Source organism: Ambystoma mexicanum, chromosome 11, assembly GCF_040938575.1.
Source record: "Ambystoma mexicanum isolate Mex_15411 chromosome 11, UKY_AmexF1_1, whole genome shotgun sequence".
NCBI lineage: Eukaryota > Metazoa > Chordata > Amphibia > Caudata > Ambystomatidae > Ambystoma > Ambystoma mexicanum.
Window position 1 is genome coordinate 1,454,066,303 of NC_090934.1, and position 26,134 is coordinate 1,454,092,436.

Sequence of the window (26,134 nt, forward strand, 5' to 3'; positions counted from 1 at the left end):
GAGAGAGAGAGAGAGAACGCTGGCGTGGCGTGCTGATGGAGGAAGCAAGCACACTAGAGTGCATTGCAGTGCAGCGCAAGGCCAGCTGAAACAGCCCGGAGAGGCTACGAGGCAGGGAGGCCTCGCAAGCCTGATGGGGCGCCCAGCTAAACCGCTGCATAAGGAACTCCCCCTGGCCTAAGAAGCTGCCAGAACTGGGGGCCGGGGAGGACCAGTGTGGAGCCCAACTGAAGGGTCGTGTAAGCGACACTGCCCAGCCCAGTCAGCTTCCAGAAAGAGGAGCAAGAGCCTCGAATGAGCAAAGGGGAGTCCTACAGAGAGGTTGTGAAAGAGGCTCCACAACCACCGGAGAAGCGGAGAAGCGCCCCAACTGAACGCCCCTCCTGCAGAGCTCTGCACAAGGCAAACTGGTAGGCAGTGGGTCCAGTGGAAAGGGAGGTGGGCAACAGAGTGGAGAGACAGAACCCCAAAGTGGTGAGACAGAATGAACACCCCATAGTGGAGACAGAGAAAATACCCCAAGGTTTCGGAAACCAGGAGCACCAGATTGGGGAGAGACAGTGAATACCCCAGAGCGGAGAGTGCGGATAACAAGAGCGCAGCCTGGGGAGTAAATACCCCAGCATGGGGAATGTGGAAGGGCAGAGCCCAGAGTGGGGAAGAGACTAAGAGTCCCAGAAGAGAGGAAGGAATAACGCCAGGGTGGGGTAAAGACAGAGCGAGACCTGGGCTAGACCACCTGGAGAATCTCCCAGGACCCCAGGAACTGTCTTTCCTGAACTGCAACAATTTGCCTACGCATTTTACTGACAGGGACGTCGTTGGGGGCAGGAGCCATTAGCAATCCCATTGGATTGCTAGTTCCACACTTCCACAAGGTCTTTCTCCTGTTACGTTCTTTGTTTCATGTTCTTTTCTTTTGGGAACTAGGGAGAGTGATGGGTGAGAGTGGGATTCTGGATAGAGGTCTGATATTCATTTTACAAGACCTCTCGATGAGCACCTTTTGACTTTCTTTCGTAGGACAGAGTTTGACCCGATAGTATTAGGGAAAGATTGTTTTGAAAATGGCAGGAAAAATAAAGAACCCCGTGGGTGTGAGAGTGTTTTCATTACAGATAGTGATTTATTCATTAACAGGACAGCTAGCTGTATTGACAATAGGTTTTCCATGATTTAACCGAATTTTTAAAAACAAATGGAGAAATTACCTACTTTTTTGTTCTCATTTTTTTGTTAGAAAAACCAAAACCTCTACTTCTACTTGCTTTTTTGCACTTTTTTATTAATAATGCGGGGGGAGCCCCCCTGCATCCCCCACTCACCCCCTTACCTTAACTACTAACCTTACTGCCCCCCTCCCGCACCTATATATTTTAAAAAAATGTACCAAAATTCAGTCAAATAAATTCTGTAGTTTCTTCGGTCATTTCTAGGGATGCCCTGTCAATATACAGACTCCATGCAAATCACACCACCTTAGACCATGCTCAGTGATCCAAAACACATGATTTCTTGTTTGGGCATGCATGCCCCCACCCCTCCTTTTAGGCAACACTCATCACTCTTTATGCTACACCCCTTTGTTAGAGCCCCCCTCAATTGCCCAGCGACTGGATTATTACCCCAGAGTACCAATTGCAAATTGTATGGCTTTTTCTAAAACTAAAAGTGCATATGATTAACACGATTAAGAAGTAAAAATAAGTACAGCAAAGTATCATTTGTTGAGTTACACACCTCCGAGGTAACCCTCATTGCTGCAATTCTGTGACAACAGGAACCAGGCTACTAAGGGCTGGAGTGAGTTCTCTTTCTCTGGTTGTGTGTGTGAGACGTGCCTGGCGTGGCAGTAACTTTGGAAGGGACCGCACACATTAGCACAGCAGAGGCGGATGCCGCGCGTGTCAGCACCAGGTTGGAGGATGGGGATTGGTGTGTGGCTCATTGCCATCGTCTGTGCGTTTATTTATTTTATTTATTGCATTCGTTGTACGGCCAAACCCACAGGTATCACGACGTAGGTTCACAGTATACTTTGTCTTAGGAGTTTAATGTACATAGATTTTTACATTTGTCGATACTGGTCACATGGGCAAACATTAAAAAAAAACTTTGTTGCATGGTACATTGGCTTGTTTACAATATTGAAAGCGTATTACTTAGAGTAAAGCACTTGTTGCAAGAGGTCTATCCTTAAGGTGGTGCTCGCTTACTGATCGACAGGCATAAATCTTGGTGGTTATATAGAAGTTACAAATTAGCGTTCGCTGAATACCAGGACACATTGATCATCGACACTTCACACGCATCCTGCGGCCCAGGGTTCCTCCCGTGGCTGCGCCGGTCTGAGGGTCATGGCAGGGGCTATCGCAGCAAACATGTACCAGTTTACCAACATGTACCAGTTTACCAACACTGCATTGCCCATTGATTTCCTTTGTAAGTAGCTCGATGCACAGGTTTAGCATTTTGTGTTTTTGTTTGTTGAAAATGGTTGTCTCTGGAAAATCCATTTATTGTCCTGCAATATGTCTATTCATTTCCTATTTGTGTGCGTCTACGAGCCGTTGGCTCAGCTTGCCTGCCATGCTGCCTGGACAACCAGGACATGTTCTGCAGCAAGAGTGGTGCCTCCTTGTAAATATTACTTTCCTACGTGCTGTGTAATCTGGGGTACTCATGGAGAGTTGGTCTTTCCTTGCTTCTTTAGGAACTACGTTGCTGCTTCGTTGTCCATTTTGGTCAAAAGGTGTTTGTTTTGAACCTGTGTCAGAAAATACCTCAAATCGAGCCTATGGAAACTTCCAGAACAATGATGGGCACATGCTGTGAACTTATTTGTGCTTTGGTTGTGCTTCCCAGGTCCAAATCCATCAGCGATTGTCACTTTATGATAAAGAAACCAAAAACGCCACCCCTCCATTAACTTTTGTCCATTTTACCAATCCAGAAAATTGACAACATTTGCGCCTTCCATCACTAGATCCTTCATATTCCAACGGGGCTTTTCGGTCATCGTGCATGCAGCCTTTCTTGCACTGGCCTCGCGTACATTCTCACACTGGTTCCAGATGAATACGTCATCCCATCACTTTCCCACTGTCAGAGACTGAGATATGTGGTAAGGGGACATCCTGACTTGAAAGGCCAGAATCCTTCCTGTCGGCATGGCTGTACACCTGGTAGTATCTTCTTGGTTTGACTCACAATGAGATTTGACTTCTTCAGATTGACATTAAAACCAAATCTGAGAGGACGTGTTACTGCTTGTTGAGTGTCTTAAAGGCATGTCAATGCTGCTGCAGTGGTCTTTCTAAATACCTTTAAAAGCTGGTCAATTCTGGATGTGAAGTTGGTGATTTGCAACTAAGACTGGTGGAATATGGCAGGACGTTACAGGTTGGCAGCAGAGACAAAAGCACATCAAGGTCCTCAGTTGTCTCCTCAAAAATTGGAGACCTTCAAAAAGAATAAATGCAGAACTTATACTTCAGTCCAGATTAGGACTCCTCCATTGTCAGGACTAATACTGGTTAAGAGAAAACAACTCTACCCACAGCTTGCCACTCACTTACATGCAAACCACTGCACTCTGCGTATGTCCTGCACTCATCGTCCCTGCACTCACAGTCTGTGCCACAATAGCACAGCGGCGCCACACATCATCCCTTGCAGACCTGGACCTTACCTGGTGTAATACGTGACCAGAGACGCGTTCTGCTGACCCCAGCGGTTGCAACGCACTGTGTAGTTCACAATCTTGACACTGTTGAAGTCTGGCTTCTTCCACTTTAGCCAAACCGACGTGGGGCTCCTGGACTCTGCCTCAATGTTGGAAGGGGGCAGCGGTGGACCCTTCGGCACCTGTGGGTCTGAATTCAGAAAGAAAACAGAGGATGTGCAAACAGGTATATGATATGACGATTCACCTTAGAAAAGGCACCAGAAGGCAGAAAGACTCTGGTGGGCAATCATTACAATGTCTGACAGAACTTAGTCATTTCTTTGCATAACCTGTACCTACATATTACTAATGCATTTATTTATTTATTCATTGTGCATTTGTTAGGCGATTATACAGTAAGTCAATTCTGTTTCAAAGCGCCCGCAGGGCAACAGGGAGGGAACATGGGATTGAAAGACAATGAATACAGTGGAAGATAAAGACGAGCCTAGTAGGCCTTCTGAGTATTCAGAACGTGCAAGTGCAGCGAGAAGAGGGGAAGTGGAGGTGGGGGTGGGGTTAAGTGCTGGAATGTCCATGTTTGTGAGTGAGCAGCTGATGAAGTGCATAGTATGGTAAGTGCTATGCGGCCTGCCGCCACATTGGGTACAAAGTGTAAGCCTGCAGGATTAAGATCGGTGGGTGCTGAGGCAAGTGCTGCGAGGTAGGCAGAGGCTGAAGTGACTGGGTGTGGGAGGCCACACATAAGGGCCCTGGTCATCAATCACAGCGACTGTGAGAGTAGCAGGGGAGGGAAGAAGGGAAGGAGGAGGTGAAAAGGAAAGTCTTGAGGAGTTTTAGGAATTTGAGGAAGTCCTGCTCAAGACCGAGAGGGAGGGGGAAGCTGTTCCATAGGAGAGAGCCAGCTGAAGAAAGAGATTGGCCTCCGGCCCACTATTTAGCGAAACACCTTACACACAGAGAATTGCAGCCAGAGGACCACAGAGGTCTAGAGGGCGAGTATTTAGTAAGAGCAAGTTGTAGATAGCGTGGTCCCAGGCCCCAGACAGCCTTGTGGACGATGCACAGGAATTTGAATTTAATCTCTGCCGCAACCGGGAGTTGGCAATGCCCCGAGTGTGAGGGAGGAAGGAGAGAGAGGAATCGAAGATGACCCAATATTTCTAAAATCCCTTGTACTACCTATATAAGTACCCAACATACACACTCAATTTTTTCTTTGCCATTCGACTTCCCTAAAAGTAGCCTTCTTCTGTGAATGCAAGGTGTGTGTATCTTAATCTTTACAGAACCACAGCGTGCATTTTTGTTTTGTATTTTCGTCTCTGCCTTTGCCATAGGAAGACCTGGGCCCGTGCAAAGCACCTTCCATGAGGGCTTAGCCTAGCACTGCAGCAACGTGTGAGAGACGCTCTGTCAGAAGAGGATGTGGAAAGTCACAATGTCTATTTCTTCTTATCCTTCAAATATAGGGGGCACGCTGCGGTTCTGAGGGCTGTTTCCAGCATGTGAACACAAAGAGCAATGACATTCACACAGGAGGTCAACATTGCCAGGAAAGCAGGAGCGAATTGCAAAGGTAAGGAAAGGAAACACACACCCAACTCTGCTGAAGGTTCAGTGGTGATGGTTTATGCTTTCAAGTATCTTTCTGGAAAAGGATTAAAGCGGGTCAGCTCCTACCCAATTTTATTGTGCGGCGCAATTTATGGCATTTTCTACTGAACCCGGCCAAACTGGATATGTTATTTATGATATTAGATTGTGAAAAGAGCAAGCAACACCAGGTCTTCTGTTAAACTAAAATCTATATGTGATGGCTCCTGTAATCAAATGTTGTAATGCTGTTTTGCTGGTTACACAGAATTGTGGCTCCTTTGTGCCCGGTAATAGGTCATTGTAGATCCAGTGTCTTAGGTGACATGAGTTTGTTGAACCTTTGTCCCTCGTTCTACTAGTTCGTAGATAGAAGCCTCCGTTATGATAATGTAGATACTGTATTCCTCATTAATTATGACTTTGAGCACAGCCTTTTTGTTTAATTTTGTGGCCTCTAATAATTCTCTTGTAATGATCAAGTTTAATATTGATCGGACAGATGTCCCTATTGTTAAACAGTGAGGGAAACCCTTGCACATCTCTTATTCTTCATCTGTCCGGCTTATAAGAAAATGAGATCGACAAACCTCAAACCTTGTCTCAACAACGACCAGATCCGAAATATGACTCCAGCAGAAACACTGTGTAATAAAAAGGATTCTATTGCTGTTATCTTTGCTGTGTCTAATCTTCGAAGGAGGCATGGACCAAAAGAAGCTAACAGGCGAAAACGACATAATGTTATAAACTGTGTATATTAACATGCTAACTATCTTTGCCAAATAACATGGCCAATGGTAGTGCGGTCAGTTCTCGCCTCGTACTAGCCTGGTATGAGTTGACCCAGTGGATGTAACTCAGCCATGAAGGATTGAATTTAGTTTTTAAACCAATTAATGTTGAATTGGTAGTATATGTAATCTCTCAAATCTGACCAAGAGTATACCGTGAATTCATAAGAGTATACCGTGAATTCATAAGAGTATACCGTGAATTCATTGGGAATATATTGTGATGTCCACTTTCTAATCTGTGTATCTAGTGTGCTCTTTTCCTAATTCTGCTAGTGCGCCTTCGATTTTAACCTTTGTATCGCTTTTATGGCTTGGTTGCCGAAAGAAAGCTGATATTGATTGATTGAATATTAATATAATCCAAAGTCAATGTTAGTTAAGGTTTGGTCCAAATTCTTCTTCAAAATCTCCATCTCTGTCTAACCTTTTGGAGACTGTTCACGAATGATTCAATAGTTAATAACATTAAGTCTAATGAGATTTTGCTAAGAATCCTATGCCACAGTTGTAATGTACTGTAGACTGTCCTTAATAGCCATTTAAAGTGAAATTATTAAAGCCCTGGGAATTCGTTGCGCTCTGCAGTATTGACCCGTAGTTGAGTGGCTTTTTGATTGATTTTCAAATAAGGTATTCAAGTTGTTTAATAATATGTTCTGATGATTCCTGCCGAGCTAACTTCTGTTGCTCAGTTTTAATTAAATTGAAAATTCCGGTTGTTTCCTATGAGGAAAATGTGAATGTTTTGGCTCTATTTTGAGTCAAGCTATCTTTGAAAAAGGCATTTATTCTAAGAAAGCACTCATGAAAAATTGATTGTCTAAACTGCTGATTCAAACAAGCACTTGGCTCTAGGCAATAAGACAATAAGAATTGGGTTGGATTGCACCAAAGTACGCAACATTTGGAAAGGTAATTATCATTACTGTGCGATCCAACCCAAATCTTACTGTCAGGAGTACTATTTTGCCACTGAGAGCCACCGCTCTGTATTACACCATCAATGCACACAGATGCACACAGGTGAGGCCTAACGGGTCAGGGACTAAGAGCATTAGCCAATATCATGATCGGCCAGAGAAGCAGTCTAATTTCCACACATGTGATACCGACCACGGGCCTGTGTGTGTGTGCACATACAGCTTTATTTTGACACATAACCCATCATTACCTTTCAGAAGATATACATCACACTTACCAACATGGCCCGCACCATTCAGGAGATCGTAGACCAGTGCTGTTATTTTTCCTTTGCATTCTGGTACTTTTAGTCCTAGAGTTGCCACCGTAAATTCAGGAATACAAACCCCAGCTTGCAAAGAAAAATCCCCGATTGAACTTCAACCTCCCAAATGAAGCATATGGTATATGCTTCAAAAATGTCTTTATTGTTTCCTTTGCAGCAAAGGATGCTATTTTTTTAAAGGTTTTATTTAGTTATTATATACAGGAGGAACAACGCTCTTTTGATCATAGAAGAACGTACAATAGATAAGAAATCAGATTTGACGGAAAGCAGTGAGCTTCTTACAATGGGGTGAGTCTGAGGGACATTCTGGCCAGGTTGTGGAGGGGAGTAAACGGAACATTCACTGGGGACAACAGATAGATTAAGGACAACCAACATTGGACATTTTTAGGTGCACGCAAGATCACTATATCTTGCATGATCTGAGGAATTAGGGAAGACATTCCTCAATGGTGTAAGCTGGCGCCAGAACTGAACTCGGAACCGTGGGGTCGGTGGGGGGTTCTATGGCATGTAGGACCGGTGCAGGGTGCTCTAAAGTGGGCAGAACCTTCCGCTGCACGTGCCCATCCTACTCCCATTTTCAATCTGTATTGTGTTAGGTAAGGAAGGTTGCCCAGATGCCAGTCAATCCCACAGCTTAAAATAGAAACACACGCCATGAAACGTATAAACGATCCAATGTAAATAAAGGTAGGATACAGGCTAAATTCAACCTGATAATTGGGATGGACAGCAACACGGTGTGAACACACAGCAGTTAAGTCCCCACTCTTCAACCAGAGAAATAGACAGGTGTATACTAATTGACCTTTTCACAATTGATCGTGAAATGAAGGTCAATTAGGACATATGTGGGGGGAATCCCCCTGCATCCCCTCACTCAATCCAAAAAAAAACACAACCACCTACCCAATCCCATTATATTATTTATTACCCCAAACCCACCCCACACATATATAAATACAAGTTAAATAAAGGTAGAGGTCAATTGTGCAGAAGGTCAATTAAGACCACTATTATTAGATCAATTAGGACAAAGGTCAATTGTAAAAGGTCAATTTGGGTAATATCAAATAGACTTCCCTTTGCCACATCCACATCTTGCTCTCTGGTGCTAACACAGAGAGGACCAATTACAGCTGGAGCAGGGGTCTACTGAGGGCAAATGTCCTACTCGCCCTCAAGATCAAGAAAGGAACTCAGATCAGGAAAAAGGGGGCATTAGAGGGGCAGCAATAGCCATGCAACAGAAGCAAGCGAGTGCACACTCAACATCGCATTTGAGCTGGAAACGCTAAGAATTAGCCATGTTAAAATATTCACAAGAAACTTAAGGTGGCAGATCATTTCGAGTGCAATGATGCAATGTTACCTTTCGCCTCCTACCATGATCTAGCATTCATCGCATGTGCCTAGCACGCACTCTGGGCCCAACATGCCAGCGACAGGAAGGGGTCCACGCTGATGCAGCCCCTACACTGCCAGGCTGGAGCAGACACCCACACAGAGGTGCCAAGGCTCGGGCCACAATGCTGGCACTGGTGTCCCATGCCACCATGATCCCCTAGGCTGCCATGTAAACATCCATGCCCCGGTTGCACGGCACCTGACTCAGGACTTCCCCCTGACCACTTTATCTTTGCATGCATATCTGCTTCCTCAATACATACAAACATGCTACAAAGAAAGCCGGTCCTGGCAACGCATCAGCCTGCCGCAGTCGAAGCTCGGCGATCTTCTGACATAGACTTCTGGCAAAGAAGAGTACATTTCTCATTGCCACACTCGAGTCCAGGGCATTCACAGCAGCTTTCCGGCCCTCATATATACACACCAGCGAATGTTACGCACCTGTCCCAAGAAAAGACACCTTCTCCGTCTTTCCCGTCCACACGGCTGCATGGCCATCTTCGTGTTTGTTGTATGCGACTAACTTCAACTCATACATTCTGTCCGGTTCTGCAAAGTAGAGAGAGAGAGAGAGAGATTGAAAGGAGAACAGGGTCTGTACTGGCCTGGCAAACTGCTGCGTCTTTGGGTGACTCCAGGAGTCTGTGCGGGCTATGTATTAGCCACCGGGAGGTGACATCGACGGCCCTCACAGCAGGTCATTTCATAGCGTTCCGCGAATTCCAACTTCCACACAAGATACATAACATTTTGTCGATTATTTATCACCCCTTATGCTTTAAATATTGTATAGATGTGTACTAATGTGTAATTATAAATTGTCCCAAACACGCAAGGTTAAATTCACACAGGTGTATTTGTTCGGCACCAGTTGACCTGAGGAGCCAAAAGTAGCTCCTGGCAGTGGTTGGTGTGAAGCTAACCAGGCTCTTCTGGTCTTCTAGGCTACAAGCAGCAGCTCCCCTCAATTTCCAACCCTGCAGGGAGCTCAGAACGTGGGCCTTACCTCCTGGTATCAGCTGGCCTCCAGAGCACCCTGATGTACTTTGGGGCGCGTCTAGTGTTTACCCAGTTAGGTGCTAGACAACTCATTTATGAGGAAGAATGTTGAGGTGATTACTCTATTAAATGGGTTACACATTCTTTAGAATATGGGCGGAGTAAACACAGGCAAATGCATAGGGGAGGGATTTCAATCCATCAATCAATCATCACAAGGCTTTATTCGACATTAATTCTAACAGCCATAAAATGCAACACAGCTGTAACATCCGTGGAATGATACATAAGTACGCACAAATAGAACAAACACCCCATCAAATTATTATCTAACATGCAGTCAATACTAGTTTGAAAGAAGAAGCCAGGGAGGAAGCCAAAGAAAGAAACACCCCCTACAATACCCCTCTCTAATCGATACCCTGGAAACAGGAACCCCAGCTACAGACGGGGTGAGCATTAACCAACACTGGCAAACCAAGAAGCATTAGAGCACCCTATCACCGGTGGGTAGGGAAACGCGCACAGGAAACCCAGGGAGGCACCATAAACCCCTTAATCATTTCTAGCCGTGGGGGGGTGGGGCAGGGGGAGGACTGTCACATCTTCTCATGCCCACAAACCGCTAGAAAACCACAGAGGAAAGCCACCAGCCTGCGCAGTGCCTGCCGATTCATCTTCCAGATAATGCCCACCACACAGGAATGACGGAGATAAAGAGCACAGAATTCCAAAGCAGCGAGGTAAGAAAACCCCCACTAACCGAACTCTTAAACCTCAATTTGCGCATACACTTCTCTAACGCAAATATACACAACCACATCTCTGCACAGCAATCCGCACGCATTTCACCACTCTGCAACAACCAACAAATAACACATAACTATGCACAACAGCACATGGGAATTGTACCGACCCGTAAATCGCACACAAGCTCAGCGAACGGTGCAAAACGAACTGAAGCTGCCAACAGGACATCACAACTCTCGCTCTACCTATTCCCGCTATACCCTACTAACCCTCCACACTCTCCTTCCAGATCCGCCAAGAGACCGCTCCGGCGGTGATCGTATGCACAACAAGTGCCCTTTAATATTCACAATCAAACCATGTTATGACCTGTGAGCAGCCTGTTTGCCTAGCTGCTCTCTTTCCAGTCATACTTTAAAACGAAACAAACCACATCCATATCGTATGTTGCCTTACAGAAGAGCGCAGCGTCTGATACTGCGGTTAGGCCAATGCGTCTCAGTCACTGGTTACAATATAGCCAAGACACACAGCTTTTATGTATGTGAGGGCTACCAACATGCTTGCACAATGTTAAGGTACGTCTTTTGTAAATGATTGCCATAAACATAGAAAGGCTGCCACAACAATAGCCGCAGTCCATACCACTTAGATGCAAATGATATACTCATATTGTGCGTTGCCTACAGGGTAGCCAGGGGTCGGTAACCTTCATAGCTCCAGATGTTTCGGACTACATTTCCCATGAGTCCCAACTAGCATAGTCAGCGGGGAGAGTTCATGGGATTTGTAGTCCAAGACATCTGGAGAGCCGAATTTTGCAGACCCCAGAGGCAAACCTTCACTGGCCATTAGAGGATGCATTTTCATCACGGTGAGAACAGAATGGCATTGTTCAGCGCCTCAATGCCCTTGGGCTGTGTGCACGCTATATAAATGCAAATAAATAAACTGTGCATTGCGTAAAGAATCGAACTGAACCATTGTTGAGGGGTTTGCATTGTAGCGTGAAAACCCCGCTGTTCCGCTAGAACTAAACAACATGTATAGATACGCTGATCAACTGTAACCTTGGTGTCAGCTCAGTATGGCTGCTCTGTACTTACTTTCCTCCCTGAGGCCTGTTACTGTACTATACCGCTTAAAAGTGTATGATGCGCCTCCCTGACAAGTGAACAACCTGTAACAGCGCCACGATGCCCCTGGACAGATGTGCGCTTTATAAATGCAAATAAATAGGGTACACCTGAGCCATGCATTCCAGGATACAGTTGGTCTGATTTGCACTGAGCACTGCTTTGTGGATAGGTCTGCACTATGTATTGCAGTTTGCATTTGTATCGGGCACTGTAGGATATCTGTGTTATGCCTTTTGCACAACAGTAATGTATTCTACACAAAACACCGTGCACTGTATGATACATCTGTATTGATATGATATGATAGGTTATTTATAATGCACTTAATATCCAGAGGTTTCTAAGCACGGACCCGGGGATCGAAACTGTGTTGCTCCGTGTGGTCTTGCTTCCAAGGCAATACGTTGCCCCTGAGCTATCCTCCCGAGACATTGGGGGTCATTACGAGGCAGGAGGTAACCATGCCACTATTAGCGGTATGGCTACCCCCTTACCGGGTACCGGGTCCGGGTTCCTTGAATGAGGAATTACCGGGCCATTCCAACCTTGGAGGGCCCGGTATTTCCCCATTCCAGGAACCCAGACCCTGTACATCCCCATTCCCATTTGAGCCCCCATAGGGCTCAATGGGAATGGGGAGGGTGCTAACAACGGGCCCGTTATTAATCCTGGTCTGCTGTTTTACCGGGTGGCCTTAGCGAATCCCGCGAGCAGAACTCGTAATGAGGCGGTAAGGGGTTGACGGCTCCGGCACCTTTACCGGCACCGTTAAGCCCTTACCGCCAACCTCGTAATGGCCCCCATTAACAAGAACACTAGTTGCACTGTGCATTCAAGAGGATGTTTATTTTGTGCATTGTGGGTAGACTTGCACTGTGCATCACAGGATATTTTTGCACAGTATATTATGCAGCGGAGGGATGTTCACATTGCACTATAGGCAGAGTGCCACGTACTTACCCAGCTGCGCAATCTCATACTGCTTCAGTTTCTTCTTCAGCTTGATGGGCCCAGCATCCCAGCTCTCTCCGCCGCCCTTCGAGAGAAGCTCGCTGCTGGACTCATCACTGTGCACAGAGCGGTAGAAGAGTTTGTACCCGGAGATCTGCGCGTGGTTAGATGGGGGCTGCCAACTCAGCACCAGAGAGTCCATCCTTGCGCGGACCTTCAAATCCGTAGGGGCAAATGGAACTAAGAAATGGAGGAAAGAGAACTATTAAGAGTGCTGACGTGCGGACCTCTAAAGGCTACTAGAGACAAGGGATGAAATAAGGTACCATGAAGAAACAGGTGGAAGGAACATTAACAACCGGGAAAGAAGGAAGGACCGTTGATGGCAGGGAGAGAAGGTAGGACCATAGCGAAGCTAGACAGAACAAAGGAGCGTGGGGCGGGGCGATGTGAACAGCAAGGAAGGACACAAAAAACAGGGGACACAGAGCTCAGGTAAATTAATGAGAGCGTGAAGGAAGGACCAGGCAGGATATGGGACCTACGCCTAGAAGATAACCTGACCATAGAGATGGGTTTGAGAGAAGGAAGGGCCATGAAAAAGATGGGAAGAGGGAACTAGGAATAACAATGGAAGGATGTAAGGGACCACTGGCTTGCCAATAGAGTAGGTGTAACCCTGTAAGAAGATATTGCATGGCTATAAGCAAGACTAGTAGCTGGACTGGGGTGTGGGCTACTATTGTCACCTGGAAAGCACACCGCCATCTTCGAGATTACTGATCAATCATCGAAACAGAAATTATCTGAACACTATCAAATATGGAAGTCAACTGCTAGCGTTCCAGTAGGTATTTCCAAGGTAGTTACTTTTCAGACGGGATGCAAAAATGGTAAAAATGTACTTGCAAACTTGATTAAAATTTGCAGTTGACCAAATAGTCTTTCATTCATTTGGAAAACACGAGTGAACAGAGTGACGTGACAAACTGGAATATACCACATCACAGTGTTAAACATGTATTTGATATGCGCGGCTTACGTCGCCAATCCAAGGAAACACTTTGGGAAGAGAAACAGGTCAATAGATACTGAAATACAGTGGTGAGGTTTTTCCAAAGCCCTCTGGAGTGGGGTGCAGGAACACTTGTCCTAAGACCAGTTGATGGATGCAGGCATGCCCAAAAGATGACACAAAAGAGGACACAGCACAGGCAACAAATACACTATTATAGACTTTCTATGGGGCTCAAATGGGAATGGGGATTAATTTTTACCGGAGCCCAGAAAAGGGCAATTACCGGGTCCACCAAGGTCTGCATGACCAGGTTATTGCCCTGTTCTGTGCCCCGGTAAAAAATCATTACCGGCGGCAGCCGTACCCTTAATAAGGGCACAGCTACCGCCAGGGTCGGAATCAGGCCCATAGTCTCATTGAATAGAATACAGAATGGGTACTTGCATGATTTCCAAATACATCTGGAAGTTGGGTGCTTATCTTGGAGCAAGGCGTTCCGATTGTTCCTACGATAGTCCTGAAATTTGGGGGCGGTGCTAGACATTTAGTACCCCATCTCCCCTCCCCATACAAGAAACCGCTCCTTGGTGCATTTAGAGTCCTGCACAGAGTTGACCGGATAAGAGAAAGGAATGTCCACATATTCCCAGATGTCACCTCCAGAGAGGACCTATTAAGTCCTACGACTGACACAAAGGGGCTGTTGTGATGATACCAGATCCAGTAAGGGCGTCAAGGGTGACACATGCAGCCTTGCCACCGTTCCTTTTCTGGAGAGCATGCACAAGAGTGGGCTGCTGCTTGCGAGCGCATGCTCGCTGAAGCGACATCTGTCTAAGTCAGGGGTCTGCAACCTTTGGCTCTCCAGATGTTTGGGACTAGGACTCCCATTACCGCTAGCCACTAGAGACAGGTGTGGCGCTGTAGCCAGAACATCTGGTGCGATGCACGTAGCGGACGCCTGGTCTAAGCCCTCCAGGATCGGAAAGAGATGGGACCATGGAAAGCATGGCTTAGTTGGTGGCCAAATGAGACTGCTTTTCGTCTTGGACTCTTGCCTTGGCACCCGGTTCCTCCACTCCTGCTGCTGAGACGCCTGAGGTCAACGTTGGCTGTGAGCGGCCCATTTAAGAGAAGCACAAATGACTATCCCAAACTGTATTAGGTGATATGATATGATAGGTTATTTATAACACGCTTAATACCCAGAGGTTTCTAAGCGCGGACCCGGGGATCGAGCCTGTGTTGCTCTGTGTCGTCTTGCTTCCAAGGCGAGCACGTTGCCGCTGAGATATCCTGCCCAAGAAGTTGGAGATCGCATGGTCTTGAAGAGAGCCGCCAATTTATTTGATGGCTATTTTATGAGACTGAAAAGGGGTTCAGGCACCAAACACATCCCTGGCCTCCCCCAGGCTTATTTCTGTCCTCTGGTTTGTGACTGTGCGAGAAAGCCGCTCTATGGTGAGTAGTAACGCTGTTTGTTCTCACTGTAAGGAACCCACCAGCGAGGATCTGGGACCAACCATTGATGGTAGAAGGTGTGTGTGTGCACCTCCGATCAGTCAACTACTCATGGTGGGAGACTCTCTTCTAGGTACACTGGATATTAGCAGCTCCACTATGAGAATTGGGGGAGGGGTGGCGGGATTACAGACAACAGGAACAGGAAGTGATTTCATAAGTGGTTAGGAATGGGGGCGAGGGGCGTAATGTGCTTGCATACCATCGGTATAGTCCTACCATGCGTTTTGTTGCCCTTTTCAGGGGTGCGGTGCTGCATCCACTCGGATGGCACCCCATAGCCCGCTATGGTGCCAGCAGCGATGCGGACATTGTAAACTCTGTTTGGATGCAGCGAGTTAAGCGTCACCCGAGTTTCATTCCAGGCAACTTCCACCGAGGACACCGGATCTGCTGTGGGAACAAGAAAAAACACATCACAGAGCGATAGCGTTCCTCAAGAGGTGTTCATGCACCTACTGCAGAAATCTACAAGTGACCAGCAGGTGGTAGATTTCAACTCAAACATGGCCTACCCAGTCCTTCATTTTTTCGACGGTGGATATCTTACTGCACAGCATGCCGCGGACAGAACCAAGCGGGTCGTTCCATGCTGTGCAAAGAAAATCACTCAAATACAACGCCTGTGCAACAAAGTATCGGACTAAACATTCTTTTCTTGCTAAGCTGCAAGACTTTGCAGGTAGTGAGTTATAACATATACCATGCTTGATTTATCATAGATGTCCAGTGTGTATGACATGATATGATATGGCATTTATAACACGCCTATACACAAGTGTCAAAAGTGTATGGGCCTCATTCCGGGTTGGGAGCTAACCATGGAGTAAGTAGCTCCATGGTTGCCTCCGAAACCGTCCCAAATCCGGCATGGTGAATGGAGTAATTACCGGTCCATTTCAGGGTTGGAGGGACCGGTAATTCCCCATTCACCTTTTGCCCTTCCCCATTCCCATTTCTGCCTCCATAGGGCTCAATGGGAATGGGGAAGGAGGTAATTACGGCACCATAAATTACGGTACCGTAATTACCTCCGAGGTACCTTTGTGTGTCCCGTACTTAACTCCTGCTAAAAGCAGGAGGTGAGGAAGGACCGCAAAGGGAACTCGGAATACGGTGGTAAGGGATTACCGGCATCGGCACCCTTACCGGTGCCGGTAATTCCTTACCTCCAACCTCGGAATGACCCCCTATGTGTTATTAGTTGGCTAGAATGGCATTTTGGAGCAGCTAGCCCTTTCTTACTGTGGCATGTCTTGTTTTCTGGGCATCAATGATAGGTCAAGTGTGGTTTGTGCTATTATTGTGGCATGGCATTTTATTCTGGGCCTACTATCGGGACAGAACGGTGCGAGGGTGGAGCCAAAAATCTCACACAGATTGCTGTTGGGCATGGTGCCGGCACTGGAGCAGGGATGTGGTATTTGCTTCTTGACCTTGAACCCATGTACACGAGGACATTGGGCGGGTCTGTACTGAGATGTTCCATCTGTCCAGACTCGCAGCCGTACAGAATGCAGCCTTGCATTTTATGTTGCCCTTCTGCAGACGCTGCACCGCCCCAGGATGCTGCCCGCATGAGTGCAGCACTGCAGACCGGAAGTCAGGAACATTGCAATCCTGACTCCCGCAATTAAGATGCCTTTAACAGACACGTGTGGCATTATATGGCAGAAGACGCTATGACTGTGGCACTTTAGATGGCACCAGGAATAGGGCGGCAGCACCTGGACATGTGTGACTGCACCTCGCGCACAATGAATATACCAGGCATATGAGGCATTAACTGGCATTACAAGGACACTTGAGGGGTCTTGGAAAATAGTAAAGGCTGTAAGTCCTTTTACTATTTCCATGGCGGTGCTGGCGAGCGAGTGAGACTGTTGGTGAGGAGACAGTCCAGGAGATACGGAAAGGAAAGTTAGGCTGCGAGGATAATGGTGTGATGGAGGGGGCGGGTGCAGGGGGGTGGGGGGGGGTCGGGGATTCCACACTGTTTATTTAAGGCCTTCGTAATTGGAAAATGCTGTCCCAAACTTCCAGGGCCCTAAAGGAGTTCCAAAGCACTGCCAGCTTTATTTATTTATTAGTATTTATAGAGCGCACAACAGCCCATAGCCATGGTGGCGCTGTTACATGGAGACTTGCTGGTTACATAGGGTTACCTTGATTGAAAAGGAACAACCCCACCCTGCCATGGGCCAGTTCCATAAAGGTATAACAATCAGACAAAGAGGGGAAGCAGGAGAAAGGATCCCTCCCACGTGACCTGCAAAGAACACATGTGTTATCTAGGAAGGGTAAATGTGCACCTCCTTATCTTTGAAACTTACACTCCACACAACTCTCACAATTTAGGGACATGGCTTACCTTCCTTCACCGTGCAATAGTCGATTTGATATTTTATAATTTTTCCGTTGCTCAGTTCTGGGTCGAGAGGACGCCAGGTCACCTGTATATCGGTGGGAGTACTGCTCGACAGCGAGAGCTGGGGGGCGGCCGCTGGAACTGGGAGGCAAAAAGAAACACAACAGTGAGTTCACCACCTTCCCCGGCATGTATGTGAACACCCATGACCTTGCAGCAAGTCAGCAGTGCATGCATGTCCGCAAGTGATGAGGTCAGGAAAGAATTCAAGCGGCAGTGGGGAGGACTGCCCTAACACTGAGCCAATCTTTCACTTAGCCCACTTGCGTTAGTCGGCAATATCTTGCATTTAGCCCATTTCTGTCAGTGAGTCCTATCTGCACTTAGTCCATCTGTGGTAGGGAGCAATATCTTTCATTTTGCCCATTTGTGTCAGTGAGCCATATCTTGCACTTAGCCCATCTGTGTTAGGGAGCAATATCTCGCATTATTCCCATTTTTGTCAGTGAGCCATATCTTGCACTTAGCCCATCTGTGCTAGGGAGCCATATCTCGCATTTAGCCCATCTGTGTCAGTGAGCCATATCTTGCACTTAGCCCATCTGTGTTAGGGAGCCATATCTCGCATTTAGCCCATTTGTGTCAGTGAGCCATATCTTGCACTTAGCCCATCTGTGTTAGGGAGCCATATCTCGCATTTAGCCCATCTGTGTCAGTGAGCCATATCTTGCACTTAGCCCATTTGCGTTAGTGAGCCATATGTTGCACCTAGCCCATCTGTGTTAGGGAGCCATATCTCGCATTTAGCCCACTTGTGTCAGTGAGCCATATCTCGCATTTAGCCCATCTGTGTCAGTGAGCCATATCTTGCACTTAGCCCATTTGCGTTAGTGAGCCATATCTTGCACTTAGCCCATCTGTGTTAGGGAGCAATATCTTGCATTTAGCCCATTTGCGTCAGTAAGCCATATCTTGCACTTAGCCCATCTGTGTTAGGGAGCCATATCTCGCATTTAGCCCATCTGTGTCAGTGTGCCATATCTTGCACTTAGCCCATTTGCGTTAGTGAGCCATATCTTGCACTTAGCCCATCTGTGTTAGGGAGCAATATCTCGCATTTAGCGCATTTGTACTATGGGCCATATCTCGCACGGAAAGACCACGGGGCACAGTGAACACAGCACCCCTGCAGGAACTCGTAGGGGTGGTAATTGCTGCACAACAGTATGTTCAACAGGGGAAGGGACATCGGCCGCAGTCAGTCAGAACAGTGGGGGTAGAAAAGGTTCTGCCACTATCAAACCCCATTAAAAAACCCACTCTTCTGCATACACCCCTCAAACTCTGAACTAAACGCAACCATACATCTACACCACAACAAACCGCACGCACTGCACTAAACCACAACAACAAAACAAACCACACATATCCCCGCCCCACACCACAAGACGGCTACCAACAGAAAATCACACCCACACTCAGCGGTGTCACCGAACTGAAGCTGTCAGCAGCACATCACAGCTCACTTGCTCTTTTCTCCCGCTCAGTCCTACTAACTTACCCTCTGCCCCGCTTGCTTTACAGATCTGCCAGAGAACCAAGAGACCACTCAGGTGGCAACAGTGCGCAGGTATAAGAACCTTTAACATAACATAACATACAGAGAAGCAAGGGCTCTCAGAGGGAAGTGGGCAGACACAGCGCTGTTCTGAGGCCACACAAGAGATATCAGAGGACACGCAGAGACTCAAGTTGTTGATATTGGGCAGTGATGCGATTTAGTAATTTAGGCCCAAAACTTCCTATTGGTTGTTTTTGGTGCATATGTGAGAAAGATCCTATTTTTCGATCCAGAGAAATACAACGGTCGGCCAATGACTTAGAACATGTTGCGGCCTCGCTCGGCATGCGCTTCACCAGTGGCGTCGTCAGTGTGTTAAATGTGGAAGCGCGAGCCACTAAAAAGCAAGGGATGTGCATAATGTGCACACCTTAACTTTGGGAAGGTGGGGCGACCGCCCTGGTAGCGCAGCAGACCGCATGGGCCAATGCTTAACCTTTGGTTGCAGTGATTATGGAGGAAAAGTAGTTTGGACCCTGTAATGGCTGCAGTGTGCCTCCGTGATATTGCCAGTGTGGCGCAGAGTAGCATTGCCCAGTTGGGCAAGCGCAGTATCAGGGCCAGTGTAAGCCCGCACAGTGGTAGCGCGCTCATCTCACGCAATGGGCTATTAAACCCCAGTGAGGAGGCATGGATTTCTGGAAAGGGTCCGCACTTCTTTGTTTCCATTTCAAACACTGGGTTCAACACTGCAACTTGCATTAACCATCAGCACTCTCTGGTTGAAATAGGTTTGATCTCCGCAGTGCTTTAAGTGGGATACTAAATTGGGAGGGGCTCTCGTTGGGGAGTGTGGCCTAAGTGTGTGTGTACTTAGGCCCAGTGCTTAATTCGCCGGGGTGTTTGCCAGGGCTCAGCCCGGGCACTTATTTCTGAGCCCCAGCGCTTACTGCCTCAGACTCACTTTAATTATGAAGTGGTGATAGTCAGTGCATCCGTCAACTACAATGAGAAGGTGTGAGCTGCAGTGTGACTCCAAGTATGTCGACACTGTGGGGAGCGGCTGTGGGGGCTGGCAGCAGTGATGGGGAACTGCCCACCCGCAGTGTCACAGGAGTGCTAGAAAATATTTGCAAATCAAGCGCTTCTTATGCCATGCCGCTAACGAGAGCCCCCCCTCGTCTAAGTGGTGGGGTAGGGCTAGTGTAAGCAGGGGAGCTTGGGTGCACAGGCATGGTTACCTTTGGTGCCCACAGCCTGCAAAAGGAGGGGCTGGATGCACCAGTGACAACAGCGCGCCCCAGCTCTCAGACGCAGCAGGCAGCCCTTTCTTTCAAGAAGCTGTGTGGTTAAAAACCATGGACTCCTTAGGTGAAAGGGCTGCCTGCTGCTGATGACCCTTTACTCAGAAAAAGGAGCAGGGCTGGATGGCCTGGCTCACCTATTGTTTCTGATTAAAGAGTCACCACGCAGCATAAAAGCCCATTAACGACGCGGTTAAAGGGCTTTCATGCTGCCTGATGACTTGTTACACAGAAACAATAGGAGAGTTGGGCCCTTCAGCTGTTTCTGAGTAAAGAGTCATCAGGCAGCCCATGTAGCCAAATTCATGGTTATACTGGCTGTCTGAGGGATGACAGTACTTCGGGTAAGAAAAAAAGAAAAGATGATGGCCTTTTTCTTTTTTCTAACCGGAAGTGCTGACACCTACAGGCAGCCCATGTAACTGTGCAGCGCTTCGGTTACACAGGCTGCCTAAGGAGTCAGCGTGGCTGGGGCTAGTCAGGGGCTGGGCCCGGGCTTGGGAGCACTTTCTGGAGACTGCCGGGCCTTGACCTTGGTCAGCCCCGGCCCACTTAAAGCCCTGATGTCCGCACATTACTTCTACAGGCAAGATTTATCTCGTTTTGCAATTAGTGCCCTGTAGTATTTTTGAGTCCCAACATTACTGTCGAGAGCTACTTTGACTAGCATTGGAATAAAAGCAGAAGACTTGCACGCGTTGCGTTGTCACCCACCTGCTCCTTTTTGCTTTACCTCTTACAAAAAGAACAGAAATTAAAAGCCGCATATCAGAGAGCGGAGACAGCGGGTATGTGAGCACACCAAATGACAAATGCAGACCCCTTCACGCTCTACTGCGCCCGCGGTTGGCTACAGACTAAGGGATGGAATACGCGCTTTAAACAAACCCCTGCCCCTTTTGTGGGTGACAAACAGTACTGGTGGATTGCTGCTGCCCTCTTGTGGTCTTTGGTAAAAACACAGCTCTTCCCTGAAACCACATGAACATCTTCCCTAACACAAAGGATATGAAAAGAGCTCAAGTCGAGGGTACACGCGGAGTCCCCCCCCTTTATTCCAGAAGGCCCCCCACTTTTTTGAGAGGGAACCCTGATACGATAATTTCTGGTGACACCACATTCAATTGGTATGGTAATGAGTCCCCCCACTTTTAATTTTAGGACTGGACCCCTGTATGAAGCTGTCATTGTTGCAATGGTGGTGCAGCAGTTTCCTGGCTCCAGTGGGCATGTTGTAGGCTCTGTGTTCTGGGGGGTATTGAAGGGTTAATCAGATTCATACAGCTGTTTTTTCTTGGATGCACATTAGAATGGCTCCTGTGGTGGACTGTGAGTGCCAGGCTTGCGCCAGTAGCGCTGCGCCTGCTCTTAGTGAGACGTATTGAGCGGTGCCCATTGAAGCTTCTGCGCGTATTCTGTTGCGCGCTCCCTGCGCTGCAAGTGGTACCCACGTCGGTTTGTACCAGCCCGGCAAGACCTGGCCCAGGGCTCTCACCTTTCGCATGGCCATTTGTGAAAAGGCCACCGAGTCCTGTTTTTGCTTGGAATTGTGGGACTTGCAGTTTTCCTTTAATTTCAAATGGGAAATAAACTGCAAGCCATAGTTGTTAACATGACCCATTCCAATCTGGAGGTGCTTATCCAGTCCTGCTTTTTTCTTTGCATCCTGGGGCTTGTCGTTCCGCTTTCCCGTTATAAAACTCGGACTACTGGTCCCAGAATGCAAAGGAAAATCAGGACTGGATAAGCACCTCCAGATTGGAATGGGTCATGTTGGCAACTACGACTTGCAGTTTATTTCCCATTTGAAATTAAAGGAAAACTGCAAGTCCCACAATTCCAAGCAAAATCAGGACTCTGCAAAATCTATATTGTGAAGCCAGAAAAGACCATCTGTGTGCTGCTGGGTATCCTCAAGACAAGAGACATCTCCTTATAACTTGCACAGCAACACGCATTTTAAGAGAAAAACACTTTGCAAATGTTGTGCATGATATGGAACAGCTTAATAATCAGTAATTCTGAAATAGACTTTCTGCTGGGAAAGAAATGTGTTTATCTATTGCTCTCCTAAAACTTCTAAATGAATTGCATTTTATTCAAATCGCATTATAATGCAGATTAGATGAAATTGAACTTTAATGCAGTTCGACATTTTAATATGTGGACGAAATGTGTATTTGTTGTAAATGTTTTATTTCTAGAGTTTGTGTTTCACAATTGCAATAGTTGAACTGCAATGTGTGCACAAAGTCCAAATGTGACTGAATGCACACTAAATAAACCAAAAAAGGGAAAATGAGGTGAGGATTGTACCCCCCAAAAAAGAACCACAATGGTATCTGTTGTAGAAGAGCGAGGTTCCGGGTACTGTCCCAGGTACTAGGCACCTGATGCAATGGGCTTGCGATGCTTGTTTTTGGAGGGAAACGAGCACCCACACATCCCGAGCAAGGCTGGTCTCACCTGTGGGTGCGCAAAGGGCCCCAGAAAAAGTGGGCACCTTGTTCATTGGGATAGAGCGCAGTGTGCACCACCAGGCAATACCGGGCCGGCCCCCCAGCAGGGGCCTAGCGGAGTGGGGTAAAGGAGCCCAGTGCGCATTGCATCTAGGTGTGGCTGGCTACTATATGGCACACACTGCTGGCCTGATTGCTCGCCACGTAAGCAGCCCTTCTGGTTTATGCGTCACTAACAGCCGAGAGCGCTCCGCCTAAACAAAGAAGGTCCATTGTGGCCCCTGCTTAAAGAGAAATCCATGGCTGTTATGCAGCTGAGTAACTTCTGTACCATGTCCCAACTTCCCACCCCTCCAAAAGTCTTGAGCAGAGACTAGCCGGCTGGCCGCAGACCTACCCCGCAGGGTTTCAGCCTGGCATGGGCACGGATTCCCCGTGGGTCCAAGTACTAACTGATCTCGGGCAAGGAGCTGAGGGTGGCGGATATTACCCTCCCATCGGGCACAATTCACCAGCACCACACATTAAAAAGGGTGTCTCTCTCTGAATAGGCCCAGGCCCAAGTAAATGGGCCCTAATCAGATGTTGGCTTTATTTTCCAAACCTGGTGTCTGGTCACCAGTGTTTTGGCCTTCACCCCCAGCATCGAGGCGTACAGATGGACTTCACTGACCCTCACCACACATCCAAGGAGTTCTGCAATCATGTTTTCTTCAAGGTTCGTATTCTATGCAAAACTCTTTAATAGGTTTGTGTCTAGTAGCTTAGGGTACTGCGACGCTCTGCTCCTCGGCCTACCAACATGTTAAATTAGTAAGTTGGGTCAGCGGGTTAAACACTTGTTGCTGTGATTTGTGTGTGATCTGCAGGTCGAATCCCTGAAAAACCAACTCAGCCTTTCATCCTTCCGAGGTTGACAAATGAGTACCAATTTCGATTGGGTAATTATAGTACGGTCTGTAAATATGTAAAGCGCTGTATAAAAAACGAATTATTATTATGACCTGGTTTCAGCATCCTTTCATGGGTGCACGACTGCTCGCTCATGTGTCCCCCGTGATCCCTGCCTTCTGCTGGTTAAAATTCAAACCTCTGTATTTTGTCTTCAAGACCCTCCACTCCTAGCGTCCAGTAGATCTTGCATCAAAATGTGGGCGCTACCAGCAGAGCAAGTTGTTGCTGCTTTTAGTGTGTCTCATCTCAGAGGCCACACATTTTCTGTACAATATTCGCACCTCTGCCTCCTCCTCTACATAGTGCCCCTGCTCCGCTTCCTTTTCGGAGCCTTGAAAAGCGCTTTACTCGCTCCACACTGGTTATAATAGTCTCTCTTTAGCAAACCCCACCTGCCTGGGCTTGGTCTTCTAATCCTTTCATGGCATCGTTCGTGCTTATTTCTAGCCAGCGCCAGCGCTGTATTCCCTTGTGTGCCAACATGCCAGCAATAGGGGGCGTCCAGTGCTCCAGATAAGATTTGGAAGTAGGATTTATTTTACTCCCCATTTTTTAAAGCAGGGAGTAAAATGTTTTTTTAGGGAGTAAAAATGTGAGTTCAATTCCCAATGGGAGTATTTTACAAGCGAGTACAAATATCTTTTAACTGGAAAACGGAAACGTTTCAGTAATAATTATTTCTTTGCACCTAGTTATTCAAACACGTTAAGAGATACATGTTCACTTCTTCCGGTCAGACAGCAATAACAGTAGCTTGTTCCTGTGGTAGTGCGTGCATTACTGTTCCAAGCATATCCACAGAGCTGTGTGAGTAAAAGCAGCGGCACAAGGTTTTACGTGTGTCTGTTTCCTATTTTATGATGGGAGTAGTAATTGCCTGTTTTTAGGGAGTAAAATGAAATTGACATACATAGAAATAGCTCCGCGGGCAGCAGAACCTATACAGATACAAAGAAACCCCAAGGACTAATAACCCACCCCAAAACATCCCCTGCAGGAGTGAGCTCCCAGCAATCCTTCTCCTGGGAAGGAGCACTGATTCAACCATCTGGAGAAGGCCTGCTTATCACCCAGGCTCAAGTCAGCTCACTTTACCCCTCAAGAATGGAGGATAGCACAGAGGCAAAGAGCTGTTCTTGGAAGCAAGACCACGCAGAGCAACAGAGGGTCGAATCCCGGATCTGTGCTTAGAAACTGAACTCCGGTATAATAATAATAATGTATTTCTTATATAGTGCTACACACACCCACATAGGTCTCAGAGTGCTCAAATAACAGAAGACATTATTATCCCACAGAGTGGTACTCATTTTATTGACCTCGGAAGGATGAAAGGCTGAGTTGACACTACTGGGATTTGAACCTGCCACAGCAGGCTGCACACAAATATCAGGGGTGAGCACTTATCTCGCTGTGCTATCTGACCAGCTAATGGTATTAGGCGCGTTATAAAAAAGCAATTCAAGAAAGAAAAAAAATATAAGACTACCGGCCTATCCTCACCCTCCGCTTTTCACATTTTCCAGGAGGAACGGGCAGTGCGGCTCTATCCTGAGCGATCTTGCTCTCCTTGCCTTTGTAGTCCACTCTGCGCTTCATCGGATGTCCGCGCAAACCTGTGCGCTTATTGGCCATTCCTTTCCCAGTTCAGGTAGGGCCTCGAGTTTTCCTTCAGGGGGAAAATGGAATAGGTCTGGCCCAGCCTGTGGAAATCAATCGTTGATTGCCGAACTACCACCAGAGTGCCTCCTATCGCCCCATTTATTTGCGACGACCGGTGAGGAGCCTGTAGTTCAGCAATCCATTTCCCCTTCACATGGGGCCTGCACTGAGACTTCCAGCACTGCCACATCTGGAAGGAATATCTCCACTTTAATGCCTAAATCACCTGCTGGAGCTTTGGAGCCCCACATGTTTTGGACTACAACTCCCATCAGACCTAGCCAGCATTGTCAATGGAGAGTGCTCATGGGAGTCTTAGTCTCGCAGGGTACAGACGCCTGGCCCAGTCAGATTGATCTGGGTGGTGATGAGAGCTTGCTCAGAAAGGCCAGGGGGAAGAGGCGTGCATGGAAACCATATCTGAACACAGAGAAGTGAGGTTTTCAGAAAATAGACAAGCCAAAGAATTGCAAAGAGCCTGTCGGGGGGATATCGCAGAGGCTGGTGCTTTGAGGGTGGCAAGAACTTAAACAATGTAAATGATCTTTTGGGGGAGTTCATGGCAAGGCAGATGTTGTTAAAGTGGAAAGATTTCTGAGCATCCCGCATTCGCTAATGTATGTTTTGTCATGTGATATGATATTTGTATAGCGCTTAACTGCCATTGACACGGACGTGAAGCACTTCAGGTTGAGTGGGAGTTCC

The 26,134-nt window shown here is 47.2% G+C and overlaps 1 protein-coding gene across 2 annotated transcripts in view; it reads right to left on the reverse strand.

Moving 5' to 3' along the window:
* Nucleotides 1–26,134, reverse strand: part of IGDCC4 (immunoglobulin superfamily DCC subclass member 4) — a 677,662-nt gene that overhangs the window by 172,422 nt on the left and 479,106 nt on the right. For both annotated transcript variants that reach the window (XM_069625112.1, XM_069625111.1), the window contains exons 9-13: nt 17,493–17,630; nt 15,341–15,514; nt 12,592–12,822; nt 9,185–9,292; nt 3,692–3,875 (exon numbers count right to left, since the gene is read on the reverse strand). In XM_069625112.1, the coding sequence (XP_069481213.1) occupies nt 3,692–3,875; nt 9,185–9,292; nt 12,592–12,822; nt 15,341–15,514; nt 17,493–17,630 (835 nt within the window). The remainder of the gene's footprint in view (nt 1–3,691; nt 3,876–9,184; nt 9,293–12,591; nt 12,823–15,340; nt 15,515–17,492; nt 17,631–26,134) is intronic.